The sequence below is a fragment of the Rhinoraja longicauda genome, chromosome 19, assembly GCF_053455715.1.
Source record: "Rhinoraja longicauda isolate Sanriku21f chromosome 19, sRhiLon1.1, whole genome shotgun sequence".
Classification (NCBI taxonomy): Eukaryota; Metazoa; Chordata; class Chondrichthyes; order Rajiformes; family Arhynchobatidae; genus Rhinoraja; species Rhinoraja longicauda.
This window is the reverse complement of record NC_135971.1, coordinates 3061301-3074008: the sequence shown is the minus strand read 5'-3', so window position 1 is coordinate 3074008 and position 12708 is coordinate 3061301. Positions and strand designations below refer to the sequence as shown.

The window sequence follows — 12708 nt, the reverse complement described above, 5'->3', positions numbered from 1 at the left end:
AGGTTCGGTGAGTTAAGGGTTCGGTGAGTTAAGGGTTCGGTGAGTTCAGGGTTCAGTGAGTTAAGGGTTCGGTGAGTTCAGGGTTCGGTGAGTTCAGGGTTCAGTGAGTTAAGGGTTCGGTGAGTTAAGGGTTCGGTGAGTTAAGGGTTCCGTGAGTTCAGGGTTCAGTGAGTTCAGGGTTCAGTGAGTTCAGGGTTCAGTGAGTTCAGGGTTCAGCGAGTTAAGGGTTCAGTGAGTTCAGGGTTCGGTGAGTTAGGGTTAGGGGAAGGCAGCAGCAGCCAAGTTCATGGCACCGTGGGTGGCTCTGCGGCAAAAGAGGGGAGGAAAAAGAGTGGAAGGGCTATAGTGACAGGGGATTCAATTGTAAGGGGAATAGATAGGCGTTTCTGCGGCCGCAAACGAGACTCCAGGATGGTATGTTGCCTCCCTGGTGCAAGGGTCAGGGATATCTCTGAGCGGCTGCAGGACATTCTGAAGGGGGAGGGTGAGCAGCCAGTTGTCGTGGTGCACGTTGGCACCAACGATTTGGGTAAAAAACGGGATGAGGTCCTACAAGGTGAATTTAGAGAGCTAGGAGATAAACTAAAAAGCAGGACCTCAAAGGTAATAATCTCTGGATTACTACCAGTGCCGCGTGCTAGTCAGAGTAGGAATAGGAGGATATTTCAGATGAATACGTGGCTTGAAAAATGGTGCAAGGGGGAGGGATTCAATGTTTTAGGACATTGGAACCAGTTCTGGGAGAGGTGGGACCAGTACAAACAGGACGGTCTGCACCTGAGCTGGAATGGAACCAATGTCCTAGGGGGAGTGTTTGCTAGTGCTGTCGGGGAGGATTTAAACTAATGTGGCAGGGGGATGGGAGCTGGAGCAGAGAGACAGAGGGGTGTAAAATGAGGGTAGAAGCAACAGGTAGCATGGTGAAAAGTAAAAGTGGTAGGCAGACAAATCCAGGGCAAAAATCAAAAAGGGCCACTTTTCAACATAATCGTATAAGGGGTAAGAGAGTTGTAAAAACAAGCCTGAAGGCTTTGTGTCTCAATGCAAGGAGTATACGTAATAAGGTGGATGAATTAAATGTGGAGATAGTTATTAATGATTATGATATAGTTGGGATTACGGAGACATGGCTCCAGGATGACCAAGGCTGGGAGCTCAACATCCAGGGATATTCTATATTCAGGCGGAATAGACAGAAAGGAAAAGGAGGTGGGGTAGCGTTACTGGTTAGAGAGGAGATTAAAGCAGTGGAAAGGAAGGACATTAGCTTGGAGGATAGTGGAATCGATATGGGTAGAGCTACGAAACACTAAGGGGCAGAAAACGCTAGTGGGAGTTGTGTACAGGCCACCTAACAGCAGTAGGGAGGTTGGGGATGGCATCAAGCAGGAAATTAGAAATGCGTGCACTAAAGGTGCAGCAGTTATAATGGGTGACTTCAATCTACATATAGATTGGGTGAACCAAACTGGCAGGGGTGCTGAGGAAGAGGATTTCTTGGAATGTTTGAGAGATGGTTTTCTAAACCAACATGTCGAGGAACCAACGATAGAACAGGCCATTCTAGACTGGGTATTGAGTAATGAAGGGTTAGTTAGCAGTCTTGTTGTGCGAGGCCCCTTGGGCAAGAGTGATCATAATATGGTAGAGTTCTTCATTAGGATGGAGAGTGACAAAGTCGATACAGAAACAAGTGTTCTGAACTTAAAGAAAGGTAACTTTGAGGGTATGAGGCGTGAATTGTCCAAGATAGACTGGCGATTGATGCTGAAAGGGTTGACGGTGGACATGCAATGGAAGGCATTTAAAGGTCGCATGGATGAACTACAACAAGTGTTCATCCCACTTTGGCAAAAGAACAAACCAGGAAAGGTAGTGCATCCGTGGCTAACAAGGGAAATCAAGGATAGTATTAAAACAAAAGATGAAGCATACAGATTAGCCAGAAAAAAAGTATCATACCAGAGGACTGGGAGAAATTCAGAGTCCAGCAGAGGAGGACAAAGGGCTTAATTAGGAAAGGGAAAATAGACTATGAGGGAAAACTGGCAAGGAACATAGAAACAGACTGCAAACGCTTTTATAGATATGTCAAGAGAAAAAGATTAGTTAAGGCAAATGTAGGTCCCTTGCAGTCGGAAACAGGTGAATTGATCATAGGGAACAAGGAGATGGCAGACCAATTGAACAAATACTTTGGTTCTGTCTTCACTAAGGAAGACATAAACCGCCTGCCGGAAATAGCGGGGGACCGGTGGTCTAATGAGATGCAGGAACTGAGGGAAATCCAGGTTAGTCGGGAAGTGGTGTTAGGTAAATTAAATGGATTAAAGGCAGATAAATCCCCAGGGCCAGATAGGCTGCATCCCAGAGTGCTTAAGGAAGTAGCCTCAGAAATAGTGGATGCATTAGTGATAACTTTTCAAAACTCTTTAGATTCTGGAGTAGTTCCTGAGGACTGGAGGGTAGCTAATGTAACCCCACTTTTTAAAAAGGGAGGGAGAGAGAAAACGGGGAATTATAGACCAGTTAGCCTAACATCGGTAGTGGGGAAAATGCTAGAGTCAGTTATTAAAGATGTGATAGCATCACATTTGGAAAGTGGTGAAATCATCGGACAAAGTCAGCATGGATTTACCAAAGGCAAATCATGTCTGACGAATCTTATAGAATGTTTCGAGGATGTAACTAGTCGAGTGGATAAGGGAGAACCAGTCGATGTGTTATATCTGGACTTTCAGAAGGCCTTCGACAAGGTCCCACACAGGAGATTGGTGGACAAACTTAAAGCACACGGTATTGAGGGTTCAGTGTTGAGGTGGATAGAGAATTGGTTGGCGGACAGGAAGCAAAGAGTAGGAATAAACGGGTCCTTTTCGGAATGGCAGGCAGTGACTAGTGGGGTACCGCAAGGCTCAGTGCTGGGACCCCAGTTATTTACAGTGTATATTAATGATTTGGACGAGGGAATTGAATGCAACATCTCCAAGTTTGCGGATGACACGAAGCTGGGTGGCAGTGTTAGCTGTGAGGAGGATGCTAGGAGGCTGCAGAGTGACTTGGATAGATTAGGCGAGTGGGCAAATGCATGGCAGATGCAATATAATGTGGATAAATGTGAGGTTATCCACTTTGGCGGCAAGAACAGGAAAGCAGAGTATTACCTGAATGGTGACCGATTGGGAGAAGGGGAGATGCAACGTGACCTGGGTGTCGTGGTGCACCAGTCATTGAAAGTAGGCATGCAGGTGCAGCAGGCAGTGAAGAAAGCGAATGGTATGTTGGCATTCATAGCAAGAGGATTTGAGTATAGGAGCAGGGAGGTTCTGCTGCAGTTGTACAGGGCATTGGTGAGACCGCACCTGGAGTATTGTGTGCAGTTTTGGTCTCCTAACCTGAGGAAAGACGTTCTTGCCTTAGAGGGAGTACAGAGAAGGTTCACTAGATTGATCCCTGGGATGGCGGGACTTTCACATGAGGAAAGACTGGATAGACTGGGCTTGTACTCGCTGGGATTTAGAAGACTGAGGGGGGATCTTATAGAAACATATAAAATTCTTAAGGGGTTGGAGAGGCTAGATGCGGGAAGATTGTTCCCGATGTTGGGGGAGTCCAGAACCAGGGGTCACAGCTTAAGGATAAGGGGGAAGTCTTTTAGGACCGAGATGAGAAAACATTTCTTCACACAGAGAGTGGTGAGTCTGTGGAAGTCTCTGCCACAGAAGGTAGTTGAGGCCAGTTCATTGGCTATATTTAAGAGGGAGTTAGATGTGGCCCTTGTGGCTAAAGGGATCAGGGGGTATGGAGAGAAGGCAGGTACGGGATACTGAGCTGGATGATCAGCCATGATCATATTGAATGGCGGTGCGTACAGGCTCGAAGGGCAGAATGGCCTACTCCTGCACCTACTTTCTATGTTTCTATGTCCCAGCTACGCTAGTCCCACCTGCCAGCATTTGTTCCAGATATCTCATCTGTTTGGAAGAATAGACCAGGTAGATGCACAGAGAGTCTCTTGTCCAGAGTCGGGGAATCGAGGACCAGAGGACATGGGCTTAAGGTGAAGGGGAAAAGATTTAATAGGAATCTGAGGGGTAACTTTTCCACACAGAGGGTGGTGGGTGTATGGAACGAGCTGCCGGAGGAGGTAGTTGAGGCTGGGACTATCCCAACATTTAAGAAACAGTTAGACAGGTGCATGGATAGGACAGGTTTGGAGGGATATGGGCCAAGCGCAGGCAGGTGGGACTAGTGTAGATGGGGCATGTTGGCCGGTGTGGGCAGGTGGGACTAGTGTAGATGGGGCATGTTGGACGGTGTGGGCAGGTGGGACTAGTGTAGATGGGGCATGTTGGCCGGTGTGGGCAGGTGGGACTAGTGTAGATGGGGCATGTTGGCCGGTGTGGGCAGGTGGGACTAGTGTAGATGGGGCATGTTGGCCGGTGTGGGCAGGTGGGACTAGTGTAGATGGGGCATGTTGGCCGGTGTGGGCAGGTGGGACTGGTGTAAATGGGGCATATTGGTCGGTGTGGGCAGGTGGGACTAGTGTAGATGGGGCATGTTGGCCGGTGTGGGCAGGTGGGACTAGTGTAGATGGGGCATGTTGGCCGGTGTGGGCAGGTGGGACTAGTGTAGATGGGGCATGTTGGCCGGTGTGGGCAGGTGGGACTAGTGTAGATGGGGCATGTTGGTCAGTGTGGGCAGGTGGGACTAGTGTAGATGGGGCATGTTGGTCGGTGTGGGCAGGTGGGACTAGTGTAGATGGGGCATGTTGGCCGGTGTGGGCAGGTGGGACTAGTATAGATGGGGCATGTTGGTCGGTGTGGGCAGGTGGGACTAGTGTAGATGGGGCATGTTGGTCGGTGTGGGCAGGTGGGACTAGTGTAGATGGGGCATGTTGGTCGGCGTGGGCAGGTGGGACTAGTGTAGATGGGGCATGTTGGTCGGCGTGGGCAGGTGGGACTAGTGTAGATGGGGCATGTTGGTTGGTGTGAGCGGGTGGGACTAGTGTAGATGGGGCATGTTGGTCGGTGTGGGACTAGTGTAGATGGGGCATGATGGTCGGTGTGGGACTAGTGTAGATGGGGCATGATGGTCGGTGTGGGACTAGTGTAGATGGGGCATGTTGGTCGGTGTGGGACTAGTGTAGATGGGGCATGATGGTCGGTGTGGGCAGGTGGGACTAGTGTAGATGGGGCTCGGAGGCTGGTCGGTCGGCGGGGGCGGGAGGCCGGAGAAGGCGGACACGAGGAGCAAGGACAGGTTGGAGGGTGGGCCGGGGTAATGCCTCCAAGTGGGCTGCAGGAGGCGCCACTACGACACAAGATGGCCGGGCGAGGAGAGGAGAGGAGAGGAGAGGGGGGTGCGGAGGAGGTGATCAACTGAGAGGTCGACACAGATGCGCACACTCACCAGCACAGGCGAGGTGGACTGCCTGGCACAGGATCAGATTCACAGCCCAATACATCGTCTGCCAGTCCATGCCTCTTCACCAGCTGCCTGCAACAAGAGCGTATTCATCAGAGAGTAAAATGGAGACACATCGGTTATCAGAGTGTGGCTGCATCTTGGCCCTCCATCACTGCAAGCGAGTGTCCCTCTAAGCAGGAACTCTGCCCCTCTCCATCGGGGGGCCTGGGGTGGAGGATTAGGAGCAAAGTACCATTAGCAAATTTGCAGATGACACAAAGCTGGGTGGCAGTGTGAACTGTGTGAGGAAGATGCTATGAGGTTGCAGGGTGACTTGGACAGGTTGTGTGAGTAGGTGGATGCATGGCAGATGCAGTTTAATGTGGATAAGTGTGAGGTTGTCCACTTTGGTGGTAAGAATAGGAAGGCAGAGCATTATCTGAACGGTGTCAAGTTAGGAAAAGGGGACGTACGACGAGATCTGGGTGTCCTAGTGCATCAGTCACTGAAAGGAAGCATGCAGGTACAGCAGGCAGTGAAGAAAGCCAGTGGAATGTTGGCCTTCATAACAAGAGGAGTTGAGTATAGGAGCAAAGAGGTCCTTCTGCAGTTGTACAGGGCCCTAGTGAGACCGCACCTGGAGTACTGTGTGCAGTTTTGGTCTCCAAATTTGAGGAAGGATATTCTTGCTATTGAGGGCGTGCAGCGTAGGTTTACTAGGTTAATTCCCGGAATGGCGGGACTGTCATATGTTGAAAGACTGGAGCGACTAGGCTTGTATACACTGGAATTTAGAAGGATGAGAGGGGATCTTATCGAAAGGTATAAGATTATTAAGGGGTTGGACACGTTAGAGGCAGGAAACGTGTTCCCAATGTTGGGGGAGTCCAGAACCAGGGGCCACACAGTTTAAGAATAAGGGGTCGGCCATTTAGAACGGAGATGAGGAAAAACTTTTTCAGTCAGAGAGTTGTGAATGCAGTCAAAAGGCAGTGGAGGCCAATTCTCTGAATGCATTCAAGAGAGAGCTGGATAGAGCTCTTAAGGATAGCGGAGTCAGGGGGTATGGGGAGAGGGCAGGAACGGGGTACTGATTGAGAATGATCAGCCATGATCACATTGAATGGCGGTGCGTACAGGCTCGAAGGGCCGAATGGCCTCCTCCTGCACCTATTGACTATTGTCTATTGCCCCTTATAGGAACGCCCTCTGAATATAATGCAAAGTTCAATGGACCCATCAAGAACAGGTAAGGCCAATATCAATGATAAACTTTATTTATAGAGCACTTCTCATGTAATTAAATACAGCCCAAAGTGCATTCCACATAAAATAAACACATGTCTAAAGAAAAATACCATTTAAAACAATAAAGACATAGGCTGTTACCAGCTTACACAGTTCAGTTACATTAAAAAATGTAAAATGTAAAATTGAGAGTGTAAAAAGACAAAGTAAGATTAGTTAAAAACTTGATTAAACTAGTGGGGTACCGCAAGGCTCGGTGCTGGGACCGCAGCTATTTACAATATACATTGATGACTTGGATGAAGGGTTTAAAAGTACCATTAGCAAATTTGCAGATGATACAAAGCTGGGTGGCAGTGTGAACTGTGAGGAAGATGCTATGAGGTTGCAGGGTGACTTGGACAGGTTGTGTGAGTGGGCGGATGCATGGCAGATGCAGTTTAATGTAGATAAGTGTGAGGTTATCCACATTGGAAGTAAGAATAGGAAGGCAGATTATTATCTGAATGGTGTCAAGTTAGGAACAGGGGACGTACGACGAGATCTGGGTGTCCTAGTGCATCAGTCACTGAAAGGAAGCATGCAGGTACAGCAGGCAGTGAAGAAAGCCAATGAAATGTTGGCCTTCATAACAAGAGGAGTTGAGTATAGGAGCAAAGAGGTCCTTCTGCAGTTGTACAGGGCCCTAGTGAGACCGCACCTGGAGTACTGTGTGCAGTTTTGGTCTCCAAATTTGAGGAAGGATATTCTTGCTATTGAGGGCGTGCAGCGTAGGTTTACTAGGTTAATTCCCGGAATGGCGGGACTGTCGTATGTTGAAAGACTGGAGCGACTAGGCTTGTATACACTGGAATTTAGAAGGATGAGAGGGGATCTTATCGAAACGTATAAGATTATTAAGGGGCTGGACACGTTAGAGGCAGGAAACATGTTCCCAATGTTGGGGGGAGTCCAGAAACAGGGGCCACACAGTTTAAGAATAAGGGGTCGGCCATTTAGAACGGAGATGAGGATAAGCTTTTTCAGTCAGAGAGTTGTGAATCTGTGGAATTCTCTGCCTCAGAAGGCAGTGGAGGCCAATTCTCTGAATGCATTCAAGAGAGAGCTGGATAGAGCTCTTAAGGATAGCGGAGTCAGGGGGCGACGTTTCGGGTCGAGACCCCTCTCCACCCAGAGAGTTTTTTCAGTCGGAGAGTTGTGAATCTGTGGAATTCTCTGCCACAGAGGGCAGTGGAGGCCAATTCACTGGATGTTTTCAAGAGAGAGTTAGATTTAGATCTTAGGGCCAAAGGAATTAGGGGGTACGGGGAGAAGGCAGGAACGGGGTACTGATTGTGGATGATCAGCCATGGTCACATTGAATGGCGGCGCGTACAGGCTCGAAGGGCCGAATGGCCTCCTCCTGCACCTATTTTTCCATGTTTCTATGTTTTCGACCCATATCCTAAACCTCTCCCATCCATGTACCTGTGCAGATGTATTTTGCGTGCTGTTATAGACATTAGACAATAGGTGCGGGAGGAGGCCATTGAGTTGGATGATCAGCTCGAAGGCGCATACAGGCTCGAAGGGCCGAATGGCCTCCTCCTGCCCCTATTTTCTATGTTTCTAAGGGTTGGGACTCTTTTAAAGAGCAACAAAAGTTAACTAAAAAGGCAATACGGGGAGAAAAGATGAGGTACGAGGGTAAACTAGCCAATAATATAAAGGAGGATAGCAAAAGTTTTTTTAGGTACGTGAAGAGGAAAAAAATAGTCAAGGCAAATGTGGGTCCCTTGAAGACAGAAGCAGGGGAATTTATTATGGGGAACAAAGAAATGGCAGACGAGTTAAACCGTTACTTTGGATCTGTCTTCACTGAGGAAGATACACACAATCTCCCAAATGTTCTAGGGGCCGGAGAACCTAGGGGGATGGAGGAACTGAAGGAAATCCACATTAGGCAGGAAATGGTTTTGGGTAGACTTATGGGACTGAAGGCTGATAAATCCCCAGGGCCTGATGGTCTGCATCCCAGGGTACTTAAGGAGGTGGCTCTAGAAATAGTGGAAGCATTGGAGATCATTTTTCAATGTTCTATAGATTCAGGATCAGTTCCTGTGGATTGGAGGATAGCAAATGTTATCCCACTTTTTAAGAAAGGAGGGAGAGAGAAAACGGGTAATTATAGACCAGTTAGTCTGACATCAGTGGTGGGGAAGATGCTGGAGTCAATTATAAAAGACGAAATTGCTGAGCATTTGGATAGCAGTAACGGGATCATTCCGAGTCAGCATGGATTTACGAAGGGGAAATCATGCTTGACAAATCTACTGGAATTTTTTGAGGATGTAACTAGGAAAATTGACAGGGGAGAGTCAGTGGATGTGGTGTACCTCGACTTTCAGAAAGCCTTCGACAAGGTCCCACATAGGAGATTAGTGGGCAAAATTAGAGCACATGGTATTGGGGGTAGGGTACTGACATGGATAGAAAATTGGTTGACAGACAGAAAGCAAAGAGTGGGGATAAATGGGTCTCTTTCGGAATGGCAGGCAGTGACCAGTGGGGTACCGCAAGGTTCGGTGCTGGGACCCCAGCTATTTACGATATACATTAATGACTTAGACGAAGGGATTAAAAGTACCATTAGCAAATTTGCAGATGATACTAAGCTGGGGGGTAGTGTGAATTGTGTGGAAGATGCAATAAGGCTGCAGGGTGACTTGGACAGGTTGTGTGAGTGGGCGGATACATGGCAGATGCAGTTTAATGTAGATAAGTGTGAGGTCATTCACTTTGGAAGTAAGAATAGAAAGACAATAGACAATAGACAATAGGTGCAGGAGGAGGCCATTCAGCCCTTCGAGCCTGTACGCACCGCCATTCAATGCGATCATGGCTGATCACTCTCAATCAGTACCCCGTTCCTGCCTTCTCCCCATACCCCCTCACTCCGCTATCCTTAAGAGCTCTATCCAGCTCTCTCTTGAAAGCATCCAACGAACTGGCCTCCACTGCCTTCTGAGGCAGAGAATTCCACACCTTCACCACTCTCTGACTGAAAAAGTTCTTCCTCATCTCCGTTCTAAATGGCCGACCCCTTATTCTTAAACTGGCCCCTTGTTCTGGACTCCCCCAACATTGGGAACATGTTTCCTGCCTCTAACGTGTCCAATCCCCTAATTATCTTATATGTTTCAATAAGATCCCCCCTCATCCTTCTAAATCCCAGTGTATACAAGCCCAGATTGTCGGCAGATTATTATCTGAATGGTGTCAAGTTAGGAAGAGGGGGAGTTCAACGAGATCTGGGTGTCCTAGTGCATCAGTCACTGAAAGGAAGCATGCAGGTACAGCAGGCAGCGAAGAAAGCCAATGGGATGTGGGTCTTCATAACAAGAGGAGTTGAGTATAGGAGCAAAGAGGTCCTTCTGCAGTTGTACAGGGCCCTAGTGAGACCGCACCTGGAGTACTGTGTGCAGTTTTGGACTCCAAATTTGAGGAAGGATATTCTTGCTATTGAGGGCGTGCAGCGTAGGTTCACTAGGTTAATTCCCGGAATGGCGGGACTGTCGTATGTTGAAAGGCTGGAGCGATTGGGCTTGTATACACTGGAATTTAGAAGGATGAGGGGGGATCTTATTGAAACGTATAAGATAATTAGGGGATTGGACACATTAGAGGCAGGAAACATGTTCCCAATGTTGGGGGTGTCCAGAACAAGGGGCCAACACAGTTTAAGAATAAGGGGGTCGGCCATTTAGAACGGAGATGAGGAAGAACTTTTTCAGTCAGAGAGTGGTGAAGGTGTGGAATTCTCTGCCTCAGGTGGGAGAGAGATGGGGGAGAGAAAGAGGGGGAGGGGAGAGAGAGAGGGGGAGGAGAGAGAGGGGGGGAGAGAGAGGGGGGGAGTGAGGGGGGGGAGAGAGAGATGGGGAGAGAGAGGGGGGGAGTGAGGGGGGGGAGAGAGAGATGGGGAGAGAGAGGGGGGGAGAGAAAGGGGGGGAGGAGAGAGAGGGGGAGGGGAGGGAGGGGAGAAGAGGGAGAGAGAAAGGGAGGGGGGGAGAGGGAAATGGGAGGAGGGGAGGGAAAGGGGGAGGGAGGGGAGAAGAGGGAGAGAGAAAGAGGGGGAGGGGAGGGAGGGAGAGAGAAAGAGGGGGGGGAGAGGGGGAGGGGAGGGAAAGGGGAGGGAGGGGAGAAGAGGGAGAGAGAAAGAGGGGGAGGGGAGAGGGAGAGAGAAAGAGAGGGGGAGAGGGAACGGGGAGGAGGGGGGGGAGAGAGAGATGGGGGAGAGAAAGGGGGGGAGGGAGAGAGAGGGGGGAGGGGAGGGAGGGGAGAAGAGGGAGAGTGAAAGAGAGGGGGGGAGAGGGAAAGGGGAGGAGGGGAGGGAGAGAGGGAAAGGGGGAGGGAGGGGAGAAGAGGGAGAGAGAAAGAGAGGGGGGGGAGGGAAAGAGAGGGGGAGAGGGAAAGAGAGGGGGGAGAGAGAAAGAGAGGGGGGAGAGGCATAGAGGAGGGAGAGGGAAAGGGGGAGGGAGAGGGATTGAGAGAGAGACTGGACTTTGCCTACAGGGTACGGGGAGAAGGCAGGAACGGGGTACTGATTGAGAATGACCAGCCATGATCACATTGAATGGCGGCGCGTACAGGCTGGAAGGGCCGAATGGCCTCCTCCTGCACCCGTTGTCTGTGTTTCTATGTTTCTCAGGGTCGGGTCGGGTCGGGTCGAGGCTCCGAAACCTCTCCCGTCGCGTCCCCACCCCTCTACCAGGTTCCGCTGGGGGTTCCGTTCGGCCCGCGCCCCCCATACTAGCCCACCGCGCCGCGCCCCCCATTACCGTACCCCCATTACCGTACCTGACAGCCCCCCGGGGGGTGGGGGGGGGGGACCCGAGCAAAGGCGCGGCCGGCAAACACACGCACAATGTCGGGTTTAACTTTCACTTTCACCCCATCAACATCCGCCTGAAACTGCAGAGAGAGAGAGAGGCAGAGATAGAGAGAGGCAGTGACTAGAGAGAGCAGAGAGGGAGGGAGGGGAGAGAGAGAGAGAGGGAGGGAGAGAGAGAGAGAGAGAGCTAGAGAGAGAGAGAGAGAGAGAGAGCAGAGAGAGAGAGAGGCAGAGCTAGAGAGGCAGAGCTAGAGAGAGGCAGGGCTAGAGAGAGAGAGAGAGGGAGAGAGAGCAGAGAGAGAGAGAGGCAGAGCTAGAGAGAGGCAGGGACTAGAGAGAGAGCAGAGAGAGAGAGAGGCAGAGCTAGAGAGAGGCAGGGACTAGAGAGAGAGCAGAGAGAGAGAGAGGCAGAGCTAGAGAGAGGCAGTGACTAGAGAGAGAGCAGAGAGAGAGAGAGGCAGAGCTAGAGAGAGGCAGGGCTAGAGAGAGCAGAGAGAGAGAGAGAGAGAGAGAGAGCTAGAGAGAGGCAGGGCTAGAGAGAGGCAGGGCTAGAGAGAGAGAGAGGCAGGGCTAGAGAGAGAGAGTAGAGAGAGTAGAGAGAGGCAGAGAGAGGCAGAGAGAGAGAGAGAGAGAGAGGCAGAGAGAGAGGCAGAGCTAGAGAGAGGCAGTGACTAGAGAGAGGCAGTGCTAGAGAGAGAGAGGCAGTGACTAGAGAGAGGCAGTGCTAGAGAGAGAGAGGCAGTGACTAGAGAGAGGCAGTGCTAGAGAGCGAGAGGCAGGTGACTAGAGAGAGGCAGTGCTAGAGAGAGAGCAGAGAGGGAGGGAGGGGAGAGGGAGGGAGGGAGGGAGAGAGAGAGAGAGAGGGCAGAGAGGGAGGGAGAGAGAGAGAGACAGAGAGAGAGAGAGCAGAGAGGGAGGGAGGGAGAGAGGGAGGGAGGGAGAGAGAGAGAGAGAGAGAGAGGCAGTGCTAGAGAGAGAGGCAGTGCTAGAGAGAGAGAGAGAGAGAGAGAGGAGGGAGGGAGAGCAGAGAGAGAGAGCTAGAGAGAGGCAGAGCTAGAGAGAGAGGGAGGCAGAGCTAGAGAGAGAGGCAGAGCTAGAGAGAGAGGGAGGCAGAGCTAGAGAGAGAGGAGAGAGAGAGAGGAGAGAGGGAGGGAGGGAGAGCAGAGAGAGAGAGAGAGCTA

At 50.5% G+C, this 12708-nt stretch overlaps 2 protein-coding genes across 3 annotated transcripts in view; one reads left to right on the top strand and one right to left on the bottom strand.

Annotated features, from left to right (window-relative positions):
• The window catches only part of LOC144602999 (butyrophilin subfamily 3 member A3-like), a 41027-nt gene extending 28754 nt beyond the window's left edge, over positions 1–12273 (bottom strand). The window contains exons 1-2 of one of the 2 annotated variants that reach the window (XM_078416124.1): positions 11494–12273; positions 5413–5499 (exon numbers count right to left, since the gene is read on the bottom strand). In XM_078416124.1, the coding sequence (XP_078272250.1) occupies positions 5413–5482 (70 nt within the window). In that variant the 5' untranslated portion in view covers positions 5483–5499; positions 11494–12273. The remainder of the gene's footprint in view (positions 1–5412; positions 5500–11493) is intronic. The other variant, XM_078416123.1, reaches the window with a different exon arrangement.
• Positions 1–12708, top strand: part of LOC144603008 (zinc-binding protein A33-like) — an 852507-nt gene that overhangs the window by 512740 nt on the left and 327059 nt on the right.